The sequence below is a fragment of the Podarcis pityusensis genome, assembly GCF_964106645.2.
Source record: "Podarcis pityusensis genome assembly, chromosome: 15".
NCBI classification, from domain to species: domain Eukaryota; kingdom Metazoa; phylum Chordata; class Lepidosauria; order Squamata; family Lacertidae; genus Podarcis; species Podarcis pityusensis.
This window is the reverse complement of record NC_138040.1, coordinates 32,255,108-32,274,302: the sequence shown is the minus strand read 5'-3', so window position 1 is coordinate 32,274,302 and position 19,195 is coordinate 32,255,108. Positions and strand designations below refer to the sequence as shown.

General features: G+C 42.9%; 1 protein-coding gene across 1 annotated transcript; it reads right to left on the bottom strand.

Moving 5' to 3' along the window:
- Positions 1–1,362: 1,362 nt before the first annotated feature.
- CHEK1 (checkpoint kinase 1) lies at positions 1,363–18,022 on the bottom strand. Its single transcript, XM_080984104.1, has 13 exons — positions 17,623–18,022; positions 14,330–14,414; positions 13,446–13,669; positions 12,777–12,841; positions 12,611–12,680; positions 11,225–11,413; positions 8,870–8,974; positions 8,080–8,175; positions 6,844–6,952; positions 5,552–5,729; positions 4,537–4,668; positions 3,594–3,695; positions 1,363–2,828 (listed from the first exon to the last, which is right to left on the bottom strand). The coding sequence occupies exons 1-13, from the start codon at positions 17,807–17,809 to the stop codon at positions 2,733–2,735; spliced, it is 1,638 nt and encodes a 545-aa protein (XP_080840230.1). The 5' UTR covers positions 17,810–18,022; the 3' UTR covers positions 1,363–2,732.
- Between the last annotated feature and the right edge of the window lie 1,173 nt (positions 18,023–19,195).

The window sequence follows — 19,195 nt, the reverse complement described above, 5'->3', positions numbered from 1 at the left end:
GGACAGGTGCTCTTTCCCTTTACAGTCTCCTACACTTCCTTATCTGTCATATGGGATGGCACAAACTAGCAATTTTCTAAAAATCCAGAATTGTACGTGCTAAAATGACGTAGCTTCCCCAATTCAGAGCAGCCTCCCTGTCACATGTCAGAAACACAGGCAAGAACACCACCCCCTCCTTTCCAGAGTAAAGAGCGAAGAAATGACCCAGTTTTGGCCTTTCTTTTCCCAGGGAAATTTTAAAAAATCCCTTGTTGGGCAACTCATGAAGAAACATGTTGGGAGCCACTGAATATAGGCCACAGATAATAAATATCCCAGTAAAACGTATCAACTGAGTGCAGTACAAGTATACATGTGTGGGGTTGCTGCTAATATGGACTGAAAACATGTGCTTGTCACAGCAAAACACCCACAAAACTTCACTGTGCTATATAGAAGCTACATAAATACATAGAATGGAACCTCAGGTTTTGAACATCTCCATTGACAAACATTTCAGAACCCAAATGCCCAAAACCCGCAGTAAATGCTTTCGTTTTCAAATGCAGCTCGGAAATCGAACTTCCAAGGCGGCTTCCATTTTGAGTTTCCCTATTGTATTGAGCCATAAAGAAGGCTGATCGCCGAAGAATTGATGCTTTTGAGTTATGGTGCTGGAGGAGACTCTTGAGAGTCCCATGGACTGCAAGAAGATCAAACCTATCCATTCTGAAGGAAATCAGCCCTGAGTGCTCACTGGAAGGACAGATCATGAAGCTGAGGCTCCAATACTTTGGCCACCTCATGAGAAGAGAAGACTCCCTGGAAAAGACCCTGATGTTGGGAAAGATTGAGGGCACAAGGAGAAGGGGACAACAGAGGACCAGATGGTTGGACAGTGTTCTCGAAGCTACTAACATGAGTTTGACCAAGCTGTGGGAGGCAGTGGAAGACAGGAGTGCCTGGCATGCTCTGGTCCATGGGGTCACAAAGAGTCAGACACGACTAAATGACTAAACAACAACAACATTGTACTGAGGCTTCCGTATTGAGTTTTCGGTTTTCAAACGTTTCGGACGGTTTTCTGGAACGGATTTTGTTCGGAAACTGAGGTTCTACTGTACAAGTATCAATGGAAACACACTGTATGCCACACCACATCTTCCGACAAGATCTTCAGCTACTGAAACCACTAGAATTCTCTCAATTTAACGCATAAGTCAAGTTCCCCAGAGACACTTCCCTCCATTTTGGTCGCCCAAACATATATCCCTTTGTGATATAGTTTATTCCAAACCACCTTGCTACAAGAGGGAATTATCAGGATCTTCTATTTCGGGTGAATAAAGAAGAAAACTTGCATGCTATACACTGACAGCGTTCTTTTAATCCGAGATCATTCTTTATTTTGCAAATTGTTTTATTTTCTTTACAGACACATTTAAAAATTCACAGTTTTGTAGATTTAAATATGGGTCAGGAAGTATGGTCAGAAACAAGGTTTGTGTGTCATCCCCTTACTCTCTTAGTGCAGGGGTAGCCAACCTGGTGCCCTCCGGATTTTGCTGGACTACAGCTCCCATCAGCCCCATCCAGCATGGTCAATGGTCAGGAATGATGACAGCTGCAGTTTAGCATCCGGCCACCTCCACTCTAGTGTATTTGCATGGTACATTCAAGTTTAACCAGTTTGAAAGAAGTTTGCTTCCCAAAAGACAAAACAGTACAAAGGAAATAAAAAGAGTGAGGGGTCTGTTAATCCATTACATCTCCTTCCATTTAGACCGGTGTTTCCCAAACTTGGGCCTCCAGCTGTTTTGGACTACGGTTCCCATCATCCCTGACCACTGGTCTTGCTAGCTAGAGATGATGGGAGTTGTAGTCCAAAAACAGCTGGAGACCCAAGTTTGGGAAACCCTGATTTAGACTAAGGTGGGGAACCTATGGCCCCACAAGATGTTCTTACGACTACAAAACCCAATATTTTTGCCCACTTCTACTTTAGAGGCTCAGCCAGTCTGATCAGACCTATACAAGGATTGGAGGGGAGAGAATTATACCCTAAAAATAGAAAATATATTTTAAAATTGGAACTGACGCTAAAAACAACCAATGGGCTTTATATTTTCTTAAGGGTGACAGTAGAAACCAAAAGCAATGAACTGCAACTGTATAGCTCCATTCAGAAGCCCTGACTTTAGGAGCAAATAATCATAAACTGAGTCAAGTGATTTGAGAAGGACCTTATTCTGGACCTAACATTCCTACAACTCTTATCATGTTTATATAAAATAAACTTATTTTTTTTGTTGTTTTTTAAAACCAAAGTCATCAAAGGAGCATGATAACGCTCATGTTATGTTTTACAAAGGAGCAGCTTTCAAGCTCAGTCTGAATTTTTTTTTACTTTGGAAAAAAGAAGGGAAACACATGTATATGGAAGAGGAGCTTGAGCAACCTACAAAAAAAAAAACCACTTCTAAGTCAAGAATGTGAACTAAGCTAAGCCACTCGTGACTTTCATGATCATAATCAAGGGTGGGATACCCCAGCCAACCATTGCAAATGTGCACCTTCACAACAGTTATCGCCCGTTACCATATGTGGATAGCTTGAACGCCTATCCCCATAAAACCTAAACAAAACAAAAGATTTCCATTGAATGACTGGAGTTTGGGATGCGGCAGGCATGACTGTCCCTTAGCAGAAGCCGCTGAATCAAAACAGAGCCACTCTCAACCACAACGTCATCATGTGACAGGAAGCCACAGCTTCTGTGTGCTGACGACATCACTCAGCTTCCCTTTGATCTTCAGGAAATGCCTCTTGAACTCCAAGCCGTCACCCTGCAAAGGGAAGGGAGGTGGGGAAGAATCCAAGTGAGTATATGTCATTGGAAGGGCACGTATTAGCTAGAGAAACGATACAAGAGGGAAGTATAAACCACATTATGAGTACAGCCGTACCTCGGAAGTCGAACGGAATCCGTTCCGGAAGTCCGTTCGACTTCCAAAACATTCAGAAACCAAAGCACGGCTTCCGATTGGCCGCAGGAAGCTCCCGCAGCCAATCAGAAGCCCCGTTGGATATTAGGGTTCCAAGGAACGTTCGCCTGTCTAGCTGCCGCATTCTGGATTAGTTGTAGTTTCCGGGTCACCTTCAAAGGTAGCCCCACATAGAGCGCATAGCATCCCCATAGCTGAGCTTTCCACTAAGCACCCTGCAGCTCTTGAACCAAGCAGAAGGCTAACCGCCAGCCCCAGCCCATACAGTATGCTAGAACAGATTAGAAAATAAAGTGACTACAATGGTAAATATAATATTCTGAATCAGAACATGTTGACAGCTGGCAGTGTGAAAGCATTCTGCAGTACTGAGGAGCTACCACTGGAGGGAGCCCAAGCACATAAAACATTCTCCCCACAATTTGCAATTATCTCAAGAGATTAAAAACCCAGGTCAAATCAAATCTTTGCTTTCTATTGCGCTAGGTAAAAATGTAGCTTTATTTCTATTTAAGTAAGTTTGACTGGTTAGGTAATATCTACTACAAGTGCCAAGGCATCCTTCTTATCCTTAGAATGAAATGCGTTGGTTAACTTTGTATATACCTTAGACAGGCGGAAGTCAACAAGTATTTTGTCATCCATTTCCAAGAGGTTTGCCTTGAAAATCAGTTTGTTGTTTCTTCTATCTGTGGTTGATATGGTAACCTTAGAAGGAAAACAAGTATTTTATCAGGGGAAAGAGGTTTACAAAGGATATTTACAATCAATAATGCTCACTCTTTTTATGCTGTGAACCGTCCTGAGGTCTGCCGATATAAGGTGGTATACAATTCAATTCAAATCAAATCAAAAAATAAATCTCTGAAGTTGCAAAGTTAGGCTCTCTAAGTTTACGGCAGCCTTCACACTATTTTTCTCACTAGCAACCAAATGAGGATCTGTCTAAAGAGCTCCCCAACAGGCCTTGAATTAAAAAATAACAATTTCTTCCAGGACACTGTGTATCTCCTAGTTACAACAAATCATATATACTTATTTTGTATGCAAATGCATACAAGCAGTGCTTTTTTTCTAAAAATATATTTAGGGGTACGCATACCCCTGCGTCCCCCCATGGAAAAAAGCACTGCATAAAAGTATGTAAATGCGAATTAATTTTATTTTTTAAAATTACCTGCCCTACTCGGTGCTGCTTACAACTTAAAATCACAGCGTGAAAATATAAGAAAATCACGCTGAATAAAATAAAGCAACAAACAAAAATGCAAAAGAGAAGAATTAAAAATACAACAAAAGCAAGCATCACAGACAAATCACGACTTTTAGAGCAGGTTTTTCCTGCCAACTGACAGAATAAAAATGTATGTACCGCGCAACAACAACAACTACCAGAGAAGGAATGGCCCATGTCTCACAGGGCCAGGTGTTCCATAATATTGATGCACCCACTGAGAAGACCCTCTCTCTTGTTGCCATCTATCGTGCCTACACCACAATGCCTGTCTGTCCATATTGTGTGTGATGGACACACACAATTAATTCACACCTGGTTTGTGCAGCCCTTCTTCCAGACGTAGCCCATTTTTTCGCAAACCTCCTTCAATACGTGGTAAGACTGGTCAGCGTCCAGCTTCAAAAAGAAACGGGTCATTCTCTTCACTAAGCGCTGCCATGAATTCTAAGAGAGAAAGGAACGGAAGACACCAGAAGTCAGCTGAAGGCTAAAATGAATGTCAAGTTTTCATCAAGGCTCTGCATTGTTTTATGGTGCTAAAGAATTGCATAGCAATCGTTTAAAAATATATGTGTCCTGTGCATGAACCAAATATATACACCCTTGTGCAAATTAACTGAAACAAAGCATGTTTTCTATCTTACTCGTAATCCTGTACTCAAAACAAACATGAAAAGTCAGTTGTTCATTATGGTGTCGGAAGCCTGCAGCCAACAGAAGGAATGATGCGCTCGCCACAATATATTGAGGTTCTACGAAAGAGTTATTCCAGAGCTGGAAAAGAGGTATCTTGACGGTACTGGGATACTGCAGCAGGATCTATCCCCCTGTCACACATCGAAAGCGGTGAAGAAATTCATGACAGAGCAGCAACTACAGGTACTTGACTGGCCAGGGAATTCCCCAGACGTAAATCCCATTGAGAATTTGTGGGCTATATGCAAAATCTCCGTGCTGTAGACTGGAGGAATATGGAGAAGCTCATTCAGGCGCTGATTCAAGTGTGGATCCGAAAATCAACAGTGACTGTTCGAAACTAGTAGACTCCATGCCAAACTGTGTTCAAATGCTGCTTAAAAATAGTGGAGGTCATATCCGTTACTAATGTAGGTATCTGTGAGTTTTGTACATGTATATGTGAGTTTTGTACAATAAACTACATTGTTTGTTTCAATTAATTTGCACAAGGGTGTGTATATTTTTTTCGAGGGCTGAAGCATTAAATTGGGGAGGGGGGTTGCTGTTACGGTGCAAAACAAAAGCACAAGGGCCTCTACAAGTTCCAAAAACAACGAAAGTCGATAGCCAAGCCACCAGACCAAGTTACCTGGGAAGAACTGGGAGTGCCAAGCAGTTGGCTGTTGAGCAGCATGTGTTCAGGGCAAGCTGGCTGGGAGAAACTGATGCCTTGCACTAGCTTATCGATGCCAGCTGGACCGCTATCCCACAAAGAAAGTCCAGTGCCAGGTTCCGGCTGAGAATTGGAGCAGGTCTTTTTCTCCTCACTGCAGCAAGGAAAACAAAGCAGTGTCACGTTCCTAAATGGCGCGACAACACATTGTCTAGAACTTTTTTTATTTCCGGGAGTTAACCGCTACATGCGTTGGCCCTCAGAACTGGGCATTAAGTCGGCCTTTTTCTTGGCAATTTTCGTCATTATTTAAATCATTCTATCATGATTGAATTGCCTTAATGCAGGCACGTCCAACAGGTAGATCGTGATCTACCGGTAGATCACTGGATGTCTGTGGTAGATCACTGGTAGATCACTGGAGCTCTTTGGTATGCTTGAATGGTTACAAGTCTATCTCTATTCTAGCTATTATTCTAGTAAATTTGGTTTTATACTTATAAGCACCCCCCAAAAACAGAGCTTTCCTCCTCCCTAAAGAAAGCTCAACAACTTTGATCTGAACCCCTAAAAGGGGCTAGATCACTGCCAGTTTTTAACTCTGTGAGTAGTTCACAGTCTCTTGGGAGTTGGCCACCCCTGCTCAATGTAAAAAGTCACTTGTTTTCTGCATTGCATGTTTGCAGAATCATAAAACACACATAGCCTCGACAGTAGCATTTACCACACAACTTGAACATATTACTTTGTTATGCTCTGCAAGACTTAAAACATACCCCCACCTTCGCCCATTTTCTCCTGCACTTAAATAAAACCCAGACGCTAGAACCATCAGATTAATCCTCATATTAAAGTCCCCAAAGTTCCCCAATTTTGGTATTTAAACAGGATAGAATGAGTGCTTTCAGATACAAAACCATCTCCGCTGCTGCCCTCGCTCTCTGTGTACGAGTTGTTTTGCTACTATTCTGTCAAATCAAGGGGGCAGGCAACAATGCAGCGAAGGAGGGGCAAGAAGGAAGAGAAGATCTGGCTCTGTTAAACTGGCTACTGCAGCCTAGTGGCACAGTGCAGACATGCCATAGATCACCTCTGGTTTTGTTACTTGTGGAACACGTCTTAAGATATGGCAGCACAGAATAAGTCATTGCAGAGCTTCAGAGTAAAAAATAAAAAGTTCCCCATCAAGTTAAAAATATTAGCCAGACACCACATACACACACGCTTTTGCCTGTGTGTTGGACACAATGAACGAATATATTTTTCACCTGCGTGCACTTTTCACTGGAGAGAAGTCCGTATCCGATCGGATGTGCTTAGAAAAACATCCTGGGGAATCGGATAGTCCCCCCGATGAGACTCGAGGCCGCTTGATGCCTAGAAAGAAAAACTAGTACTCAGTTTTCAAAGGGGAGGGGGGGGGAATTATTTTTGTCATTCACTGTTAAGTACATTGTAAATCCCAAGTAAAATGATTGGATTGTTGCTGTTGTTCTTTAATGGCTCCAACCTTTCCAAAGGTGCTGTGTGTCAGCTTGTCATTCTTCCTAAGACCAAAAGAAGCTAAACACACATCACTTGCATTTGTGAACACTAATGTAAACTCAAAACCACCGACAGTGGTACCTTGGTAGTCGAACGGCTTAGTTGTCGAACAAATCGGCTCCCGAACGTTGCAAACCCAGAAGTGATTGTTCCAGTTTCTGAATGTTCTTTGGAAGCCGAACATTCGATGCTCCTGCAGCCAATTGGAAGCCACACCTTGCTTTCTGAACCATTCTGGGAGCCGAACGGACTCCCAGAACGGATTAAATTTGAGAACCAAGGTACCACTGTATTCAAACTTCATGAATGGTGGGATAAAATAATTGCAATAGAACTGCCAAATGATTTGCAGAATTCTCAGACCAACAACCTCTTCCCATTGTTAGAGCTAGTTAAAATGTGATTCAAAGTGTCTAAGGAGGCCTTCCGCACCACTTTTCATTTAGATGGGCGCTCCCACAGGTCACTCAGGAGGGGTGTGAGTGCACAATCATAATATTGGAATGATTTACACTGGTTTTCATCCTAGAGTCAAACGTGAATGTACCGATTCCAGGCATAGGCAAACTCGGCCCTCCAGATGTTTTGGGACTACAGCTCCCATGATCCCTAGCTAACAGGACCAGTGGTCAGGGATGATGGGAATTGTAGTCCCAAAACATCTGGAGGGCCGAGTTTGCCTATGCCTGGATTAACCCAAGATGAGCCCTTATTAGTAGCAGACCTTGATAAATGGGACTGATCAGCAAAGGGGATGAAAAAGCAAGCAAAATCTATCCTCAAGTAAGATTAAAACAGGGTGAGCCACCTAAATTGTAAATATCAATATCTTTAAATATATAACTCGCTCCTTTCAGTGGCATATATGAGAGATGTCAACTGTACCGTTTTCAGGTGTCAAAAGATTTCAAATATGCAGCTACATACAAAATTCACATGCATTTTTTTTTTTTAATTACCTTTCTTTAAAGCTTTTGTGTACCACCTGTCCTTTTTAAGGTCTTCAATAGTAAGCCTTGATGCGGGGTCCTCAGTTAATAGTTTGAGGAGTAAAGCTGAAAAGAAATAAAGAATTTGGTTATATGCATGGCCTACAAGTTCTGAAATTGTCCACCTTCTGTGGCAATGGCTTGCAATTCAATTGAGATGCCCTCAAACATTGTTCCACCAGTTTTCAAATAAATCGTTACAATTTTTACATGAACCAGAGTCACCCAACTTTTAAAGATGTTCTTTGGAGGATATGATCTGTACTCAGAAAAATAACACACTCATTATATAGCAAAGCTATCAAGACTGCCCGCCAAGTAAATATAAAAACAGTCAGTAAAGGTCTGTAAAGGTAAAGGTACCCCTGCCCGTACGGGCCAGTCGTGTCCGACTCTGGGGTTGCGCGCTCATCTCGCTCAAGAGGCCGGGAGCCGGCGCCGTCCAAAGACACTTCCGGGTCACGTGGCCAGCATTACGAAGCTGCAGCTGGCGAGCCAGCACCAGTGCCGCACACGGAAACACCGTTCACCTTCCCGCCGGAGCGGTACCTATTTATCTACTTGCACTTAGGGGTGCTTTTGAACTGCTAGGTGGGCAGGAGCTGGGACCGAACTACGGGAGCTCACCCAGCCGCGGGGATTCGAACCGCCGACCATACGATCGGCAAGTCCTAGGCACTGAGGTTTTACCCACAGCACCACCCGCGTCCCTACCTAGTGATCTGTACCTAGACCACTGTACCTAGACCCGCGTCTGTACCTAGTGGCAACGAGTCTATCTTCTTCCATGGTGACAAATATGTTTTCTTTTCTTTCCAATCACAGTATTCCTGACATGTGTCAACAGGCTGGTCCCATGGCAATTCTGCAAGAAAGAAAGCCACATTTCTTGACAAAACTTGTCAGTGATCTGGAGACAAACTAAGAAGGTATTTGGGTTTCAAGCAAATGGATGTTAGCATTTTAAGAGGAAGAGACACACCCAAGGGTTATAAGAAGGTCACTAATAACCACATTAGTTACACAGCACATTCAAAACGAGGAATTAATAACTACTTAGACTAGAAAAACAGTCTCCAGTAAAACTGTGAGCAATGAAAATCTGCGGCAATTTCTTTTTTTCTGTTCCAGCTTGGCTATAAATGTCACACTATCAGAAAATATGGTTACTATGCAATTTGCTCCAGATTTATGCAGTAAGCTAAATCCCTCAAAAAATTATTGCAGATACACTTGTTTAAATATTAATTTTATTATATGTATTAAAACATTTATATCCTACCGTTCTGGTGCAAAAGCACTGCTCAGGGCTGCTTGCAATATTTAAAACTATATGAAACTATCAACCCCTGAGAGAGTCAGTAGTTGTATGCTGTTAAAACTGTGAAGAATTCATTACTATTATTTTTTAAAACGCTGGTTTCGGCAACACATTTATAAATGAACATTCTATGCTGAATGTATAGAATGCTTTAACTTAAATGACTCTTCCTTCCAAAGCCTGTTTTTTTAAAAAAATGCAGTATCTTGCAGGTTTATCAAACACTGGAAATTTGTTGTGGCATATTATTGCTACTTTTGGTGTTGAATCGGTCGAAATGCTTGTGCTTTTATTCTATCTGCTTAAATTTGATCTAAAAATATATTATTATTTTTAAAAGGATGTATTGAAGGAGAGGGAAAAGTTCACATAGCTGCTTTTAAGAGGAGAGCTTTCTTGTGGTAGACAGTTGGAGAGATGTTCTCAGCTATTCTTGGGAGTAACCATACAGACAGCGATGGTTAGAGGGTAATTAATTAGCTTCAACAATCTCCCCTTAGCTACACTGGAAGAAAGATTTAGTGGCACTCCATATATGAATTGTGTAACTGTGTGCTAATAAATGCACTACTATGGTATCATTTTTAAAGAGACAAAAGCCACATGTATTTGGCCTCTGATGGCTCCCTTTGCAACTCAAGCTGTAGAGTGGCGTACGACCTTCCAAGCCATGGGCGCCTCATCTCATGTGAATGAATCAGTTACTAAGTTTGTACTTCAAGTTAATAAGATCAGCCAGCAACTTTTGCAAAACTGCTATGGGTATTGGTTGTTCTACTCTTGCTTAAATTTTTCAAGAATGAAAAATGTACACGGGCCTTTCTCTGTTTTTTTAATGTCCCCACTCCACCAGTATATTTGTGAAGGCCTGTAGATGATTACAGTGGTACCTTGGTTCTCAAATGCCTTGGTACTCAAACAACTTGGAACCCAAACACTGCAAACACAGAAGTGTTCCGGTTTGCGAACTTTTTTTGGAAGCTGAACGCACTCCAATTTGAGTGTTACGCTTCTGATTTGAGTGCCACACTGCCGTTTTGAGTGTTACGCTGAGGTCTGTCTGTTTTTGCTATTCATTTTACATTTTTGTTTTTGCGGCTCTTTTCGTTTCGTTTCTGTGACTGTGTGGAACCCAGTTCAGCTACTGATTGATTGATTTTGTGACTGCAGTACAGTGGTACCTCGGGTTACATACGCTTCAGGTTACATATGCTTCAGGTTACAGACTCTGCTAACCCATAAATAGTGCTTCAGGTTAAGAACTTTGCTTCAGGATGAGAACAGAAATCGTGCTCTGGTGGTGCGGCAGCAGCAGAAGGCCCCATTAGCTAAAGTGGTGCTTCAGGTTAAGAACAGTTTCAGGTTAAGAACAGACCTCCGGAACAAATTAAGTACTTAACCCGAGGTACCACTGTACATTGTTTAATGCTTTCATTTTATGAATCAATGGTCTTATTATAGAGTAAAATTAATGTTAAATTGGTGTTTTAGGCATTGTTTTTAAAAGTCTGGAATGGATTAATCCATTTTGCATTACTTTCTATGGGAAAGCGTGCCTTGGTTTTGGAACGGACTTTTGGAACGGATTAAGTTTGAGAACCAAGGTACCACTGTAATGAACTAGATCAAGAACCACACTTTAATAAATATCCCGAATTCCCAAGAGATAATACACCAAGGCGCACTGCTGATCTGCATCCCTGTTGTGTAAATGTAGAGCATTAGTTTTAAGAGGCAAATCCTTATCAACAAACTAATGTTAATAAAACAAATTAAAACTTGGGTAGCTCTTACCTCCTGCCAACATGGCAGTGAGTACGATTCCACATGACCAAACATCAACTGGCTCAGCATGGAATTCTTTTCTTTTAAGGACTTCTGGCGCAATGTACGGGAGCGTGCCACACATCTTGTTCAACAATCGCTCACGACCATTGTACTTAAACACAGTTGCTAGTCCAAAGTCAGAGATTTTGAGATTATCTAAACAAATACAAGAATAAAGAAGGTATCTTGCGCATCATTCTAATTCATCATCTTTGTTTGAGGCACACTAAAGCATGGGTAGGCAAACTAAGGCCTGGGGGCTGGATCCGGCCCAATCACCTTCTAAATCCGGCCTGCGGACAGTCTGGGAATCAGCGTGTTTTTACATGAGTAGAATGTGTCCTTTTATTTAAAATGCATCTCTGGGTTATTTGTGGGGCCTGCCTTGTGTTTTTACATGAGTAGAATGTGTGCTTTTATTTAAAATGCATCTCTGGGTTATTTGTGGGGCATAGGAATTCATTCATATTTTTTTTCAAAATATAGTCCGGCCCCCCAACAAGGTCTGAGGGACAGTGGACCGGCCCCCTGCTGAAAAAGTTTGCTGACCCCTGCACTAAAGTAACATTGATCTAAGACACAAACATTTAACTTTTTAAAAAATGGTCCTTTTAAGTATGCCAGCTCAGAAATTTGTCACTGATACTAATCTACCCTACTCCTTAGTATGCCAGTTCCAAAATATCCCATTGATACTAGTGGGCCACGTCTACATAAGCAGGCATTAAGTGTTCTATTGCTGCTCCAAATCAAGGATAGCCGAGTGAAATCCTAAAAAAAACCAAACCCAAGTCCTCTGACTGCTTGATGTTTGGTGTTAGCAACAGAGAGGACTTGTTGCTTTCACATCCAAAGTGTGGGCTGCTTTTTAACTTGTGGAAAATTGATACTGAACTAAAGAAATTAGTTATGTATGGAAGTGAGAGCTGGACCATAAAGAAGGCTGATCGCCGAAGAATTGATGCTTTTGAATTATGGTGTTGGAGGAGACTCTTGAGAGTCCCATGGACAGCAAGAAGAACAAACTTATCCATTCTTAAGGAAATCAACCCTGAGTGCTCACTGGAAGGACAGATCCTGAAGCTGAGGCTCCAATACTTTGGCCACCTCATGAGAAGAGAAGACTCCCTGGAAAAGACCCTGATGTTGGGAAAGATGGAGGGCACAAGGAGAAGGGGGTGACAGAGGGCGAGATGGTTGGACAGTGTTCTCGAAGCTACCAGCATGAGTTTGACCAAACTGCGGGAGGGAGTGGAAGACAGGAGTGCCTGGCATGCTCTGGTCCGTGGGGTCACGAAGAGTCGGACACGACTAAACAACAACAACAAGAACAAAGCGGTCTCTCTCTCTTACCCATTCCATTTAGCAGCAGATTCTCAGGCTTAATATCCCGATGTGTTACTCCTATACTGTGAAGGTAGACCTGTCAAAATGATACAAGGCATTAATAGAAAGCATTCATTCAACCTGCTTTCACACACAAAAAAAGAGCTTGAAAAAGCAACATAAATAAACTTACGACTCCAGCTATAAGCTGGTGGAAAAACTTCTGTGCTTCTGCTTCTGGCATTCCTACATCTGGCTCTGCAAGGAAGGCACCATAGCTTCATGAAGAAACATACTAATGAAATTTACACAGTGATAGCAGTGTTTCTAATGAATATAACCTTTCGGGTTGTTTGCTCTGAAATAGTTATGGCCGAAGGCATTATTGGTAACAAACTGAACACCATGTTTCACAGTAGCATTGATAGCAGCAAACACCATTTTTGTTTGGATTTAAGTTCATAAAATGATTGCAGGCTACCATAGAGGAGGCTTGCTTTGAATGTGTTTAAATATCCCTGAGATGCAAGTTGCAGTGGGACCTCGGAAGCCGAAGGGAATCTGTTCCAGAAGTCTGTTCGACTTCCAAAACATTTGGAAACCCAAGGCGCGGCTTCCAATTGGCCGCAGGAAGCTCCTGCAGCCAATCGGAAGCCACAGAAGCCCTGTCGGACGTTCGGGTTTTGAAGAACGTGCACAAACTGGAAGTCACTTCAAAACATTCACGTCGCAAGGTGTTCAGGATCCAAGGAACGACTGTATATAGATGACTTAAATAAACAAACCATTTGACCCTTGGAGAGCATCCTCATCCAAGGACCATTCTGTGGCCTGCCTTCCTATCCCATAAAACCCCCTGTACCTATTCGGTCAAAGAGTTCTCCCCCGCTGCAGTACTCTAGGAACAGATACTGAATAGTGCCTTCTCGCCGATGTCCGTAAAACTTGACAATGTTCTCGTGATTTAACATTTTGTTAATGCAGATCTCCTTCTTAATCTGATCTGGGCACTCTATAGCGCATTTCATGTCAACAATCTTCACCGCCACTGCTTCTTCCGTGCGTCTGTTCACAGCCAACTGAACTCTATAAAGAGAAAGTGGAAAGCAAGGTTTTTATAGATAGGCTTTCTTCGCCGAACATTATTACTAAAAATTGTGCGTTAAGTCTCAGCTTTGCTTGCCAGCCACAGCACACATTTCCTCCTCCTGGAAAAAAAATGAGCAAATTCAACAACCCAAATTAAAGCTCTTGTGATTTTTGACAACCCTCGACACAAGAATACAGCAGCAATTTCAATTTACAGTTTACTCTTGTTCTGGAACCATTCACTTGCCTCCATGTATTATAATATGTTAAGGGACGTGGGTGGCACTTTGGGTTAAACCAGAGCCTAGGACTTGCCGATCAGAGGGTCGGCAGTTTGAATCCTCGCAATGGGGTGAGCTCCCGTTGCTCGGTTCCTGCTCCTGCCAACCTAGCAGTTTGAAAGCACACCAGTGCAAGTAGATAAATAGGTACCGCTCCAGTGGGAAGGCAAACGGCGTTTCCGTGCGCTGCTCTGGTTTGCCAGAAGCGGCTTAGTCATGCTGGCCACATGACCCAGAAGCTGTATGCCAGCTCCCTCGGCCAATAAAGCGAGATGAGCGCCGCAACCCCAGAGTCGGCCATGACCAGACCTAATGGTCAGGGGTCCCTTTACCTTTATTATAATATGTTGCATGGTATTGCCTAAGCTATACTCACTCTCCATAAGCGCCTTCCCCGAGGGTCTGCACTAAGTCCCAGTCTTCCACGAAAGGCACGGCCATCTTGACAAACAGGACACACTCTGCAGATCAAAAGAAATAAGGAATCGGAAGTCAAGGGTCATAAGTATTTGGCTGCCAAGGCAGAGGGGGGGGGAGTGGCAGATAATTTGCTTTGCATGAAGTAGATCCCACATTCAATCCCCAGCATCTCCAGGTAAGGCTAAGAGAGAACCCTATTTGAAATCTTGGGAGAGCTGCAGTCAGTCATTGTAGATAACATTGAGCTAGATGGACTGATCAGTATAAGGCAGCTTATTTCTGAAAAAAACACTAAATGGGATAATATAGGAGTCTTACCTCAGAATGCTAGGGGTTGTGCGCAGTGCTAGTCCTACTCAAGAGTAGGCGCACTGAGATGATGGATTTTTCGGAGCTAGCCGACCTAACCGGGAGAGTCCGTGACCAGGAGGAGGAGTATCAGGAAGAATGGATTAAATTTAATGATTATTTAGTTAACTATGTTAAGTTAAACTAAATGAAAACAGCTTGCAGATACTTAATTGGCTGAGGATTTTATTTATGTTAAGTGATGAATTAATATGTTTAATTTCATAAAGTGAAGCTTTAAGGATGTTAATGTTTAAGTTAAATTTTATAAGAATTGTGACTTGGGAAACCGTTAAAAGGAAATGCAATGAAATTCAACCAAGGGGAAGCCACTTAACAAAGTTAATAAGTGTAATTTTCAATAAGGCTATGATTTATGTTTGTTTGTCTTATGTGTTTGTTTGTTTATAATATTGTGAAAACCAATAAAAAAATTTGGGGGGAGGGGAAGAGTAGACACACTGAAGTTTATGTCTATATATATAATTTTTATTAAATTTTGTTTTACAATTTAGAATACTCATTTAAACATCCTTAAAATATCCATGACTTCCCTTCTTCTCTTTCCCTTCTTCTCTTTGCATATCTTATATCCCTGAATATTTTACATAAACGAAACCATTCAGTATTCCATTACAGGTACACAGTGGTTTTCAAACACCTTAGTTCTCGAATGTTTTGGCTCCTGAATGCCACAAACCCGGAAGTGTCTGTTCCAGTTTGCGAACGTTCTTTGGAACCCAAACATCTGACGGGGCTTCTGCGGCTTCCGATTGGCTGCAGGAGTTTCCTCCACCCAATCGGAAGCCGTGCTTTGGTTTCCGAATGTTTTGGAAGTCGAACGGACTTCCAGAACAGATTCTGTTTGCCTTCCAAGGTACGACTATATTACATCCATCAAAACTTTTTTACACTGTTGAATTAATCTTAATGCTGCCAACGTTTTCAAGTGTACACAATTCCCCCCATATATTCAATAAACATTATCCAGTTTTCTCAAAACGTTTGTTCTTCTTGTTCTCTTAGTCTATATGTTAAATCTGCAAGCTGCACATATTCCATGGCTGGCGGAAGTAGAGAGACTATGGGATGGATGTGGATTATTTTGGTTTTTTAAATACTGTACAGTGGTACCTCGGGTTAAGTACTTAATTCGTTCCGGAGGTCCGTTCTTAACCTGAAGCACCACTTTAGCTAATGGGGCCTCCTGCTGCCGCTGCGCCACTGGAGCACGATTTCTGTTTTCATCCTGAAGGAAAGTTATTAACCCGAGGTACTATTTCTGGGTTAGTGGAGTCTGTAACCTGAAGCGTTTGTAACCCGAGGTACCACTGTACTGTACAAATAAGGCTTCTAATCTCCTATACCTTTTTATGCAGGCCTGTAGAACCTCACTTGTTGAATTGCTCCTGTCAACAAGTTGTTAAAAAGTGTTGTGGAATGAAATACCCACTGTAGAGAATGCCTGGTTCCACAAAACAAGGCAAGTAGGACGAAACAAATTCAAATCTTTTACAACCACTAATTTCTTTAATTCGGACAAGCTTTCAATTACACAGAATTTTGTGCAACACAGCTTGTTTTTCAAGTTTTGTTTTTTTAATGAGAAATGAAAGGGACTCCATGAATGACTCAACATTTGTTGCCTTCTCTGCAATACACATTGTTGCATCCCTCAGTCACACACTTTAAATAACTGCTAGACAGGAAGTAATTCAACAGGTGAGGCTTTCTCCAGTTCTGCAGACACAGTGATGAAGTGCTACACCTACTGATTGCGGCAAAGTCACTCTTAGAGGTACAGGAGCTGTGCCAGGAAGTTTTTTTTTGGGGGGGGATTCAAAAAAAACAATAACAATGCCCATGCATTGTTTGCTATACTATTAGCAAACTCAATTCTCCTAGAGATTATCTTTATCCAAAAGAAAAGTTTGCAGAAATAAATAAATAAAAAATGAGGACCATAAGAGACCAAAAAAGTCACAAAAACAGCAAAATGAGGAGTGCGGATTGACCACAGAATGTGAATTAAATGGAGCTTCCTAGAGGACATAGCTGGATGGCACCTTGAACAGGAGCACACTGCACTGTTTTTATTGCATGCAAATCCCAACACAGAACATAACTTTACTGCCTACAGCCATGGGCTTCTGCAAACTTGCCAGGCCATTTATTGAATAAACCAACTTTCAACCATTATAGCATTTTAACAGCATTCATAAAACAGATCGTGATTATAAATCAAAGTATAAAACTAAAAATCCCTTATCTGCCCCAATTCCTGCTCTCAATCGAAATTTTATCCCAACCCAGAACTCTTACACACACACAAACAAACAAACAAACAAACACGTGTCTCCCTCAAATATCCCCCATGCTCACTTTTCGGAAAGGTACCAAAACCCGCAAAGACACAACATGTATGAATTGCAGCCCACCCTTTTGAAAACACCCGTGCATTAGGACACAGAAGGGCACGTGCATGCACAGCCCATGAAATGGGCTGGTTTTTTTAAATGAAGTTTTAAGTCTCCTTGTTTCGCAATATGGACACCCGAATTAAAACAGCAGCGAAAGGCACAAATACTCAGCCATGGCGACGCTCCTTTGGCCCTGCCAGCCTACCTCACAGGGTTGTTTGGGAGGGCAAATTGGGGAAAACATACGCATTCTGTTCCTTGGAGTGGAAAGCGGGATGCGCGAAGGAAACCAGGAAGAAAAGTCTCCTGCGGTGGGTGGGTGCGGGGGGGGGGGGGCTGGCAAGCCAAAGCATCTCTCCCACGCCCCGCTCCCTAAGAATAGAGACCCTCCTCCGCCCCACGTGGGGAGGAAAGAAGAGCGAGAGGAAAGAAGAGCAGCCCAACCTCCCTCTCCAAATTTTGGCCATTTTTTTTTCCTCACCCGCCCAGCGGCGAGGGCCGCTTCCCCGGCTGATCAGCAAGCGGCGTTTCCCGCCGAAGAGCGTCGAGAGCAAGAGCCGGGCAGATACTGGGAGAGAGCCGGGAGGAAGAGGCGGCGGCGAGGGGCCGAGGGGAGGAATCCGGCGCCGGCTCCGCCTCCTGCCCCGGCCGCCCGGGTGAGGCAGCATAATGGCGTCCCGAGGCCAGAGGAGCCACCGCTTTGCTAACTAATGCGAACTCGCGGCATCTTTAAGCCGTCGGTCCCGGCCCGGCTGGCGCTGGAGTAGGCAGCGCCTCTCTGCATCCCGCCGCGGGACTTCTTGCTTCCGAGTAGACGCGGTGCGGTATTTGGCGAGAAACTGCTCCTGCACGCTTGTAAGGAGATTTTTTGAGACTTGTTTCCCCCCCCCCCCCCGGGGTCAGAAGAAAGTGATTTCAAATAACTGTTGCTGAGACCCTTTCCACTCCGAATCTGCTAGACAAGAGTCAGGCAGAGGGTGATGACACTCGGGCTTCCTGCCTCCACTAACATAATTTTTATAATTTGATTTTACATGTTCATTCACAGAAATGATATTCTTGCAAATGTTAACATTTTACACTAGATGCTTTCAAATCCTAGGACTTCCCTCCTCCCCTCCGTGAGTTCTTTAGGCAACTTTTTCAACTGCATATTAGTCCAGTTTACAGTCCTCCATTACGTATACCCAAAGTCTGTGTATCATTGCAGGATTTATTTAAAGCCTGCCCAAGAGTTCATGTGTTTGCAGTGGTATTTTAAATACTATCTACATTTGCCCCCTTCTCTGTTGCAGTTTTGATCCTCCCGGTTTCTGATTTTCCCAGTTAATCTTGCCATCTCCGCATAGTCCAATAATTTCATCTGCCAGTCTGCCCTCGCAGGTATTTTATCATCTTTCCAGCTCTGGGCAAACAGACTAACATTTCTATTATGTAGCCCTCCCTTCCCCACAGGTTGCTGGACCACGTCATTCCAGTTGGTCCCTGTGTTGTAACAAGTGCACGCATCTCGGAAGAGGATCCTGCCCTTCCCCATGCTCATGTTCATTCTAGAGATGCATTCACACGTTGGCTTGTACTCCTGTCGTGTACAAGTGTTTGTATGAGTGCACACTTGCCAATTTACACCGCTCAGCTATTGTGTGCTGACTGAAGATGTGCAGCCCAACTATGCGTGCAAATGGTCCAGTTGTTGAATGCAAGAGTGTGAACGTCCTTTAGGAGGTGCTAACGTTTTGCACTTAGGTGTTCTTGAACTCCAGCTCCCTGCACCTTGACCGTGGCATTGGCTGGGCTGACTGGGGCTGATGGGAGGCGGATCCAACATCTGCACAGCCACGTTTCCAATGCCTGCTTTGAAGTGCTGCAAGGCTTGTTTCTTTGGGTTTCTGTGAACAGTGCTGCCCCTCTTTATATCTTCTGGGAGATGCCTGGCTAAACTTTGGGTAAATTAGTAGCACTGTCATTTTTCAAAGTTCAGCCTCAGCTGAATCCAGTAATGAAGGAAGCTCTCTTATACCAGACAATTGGCCCATCTAGCTCAGTACTGTCTG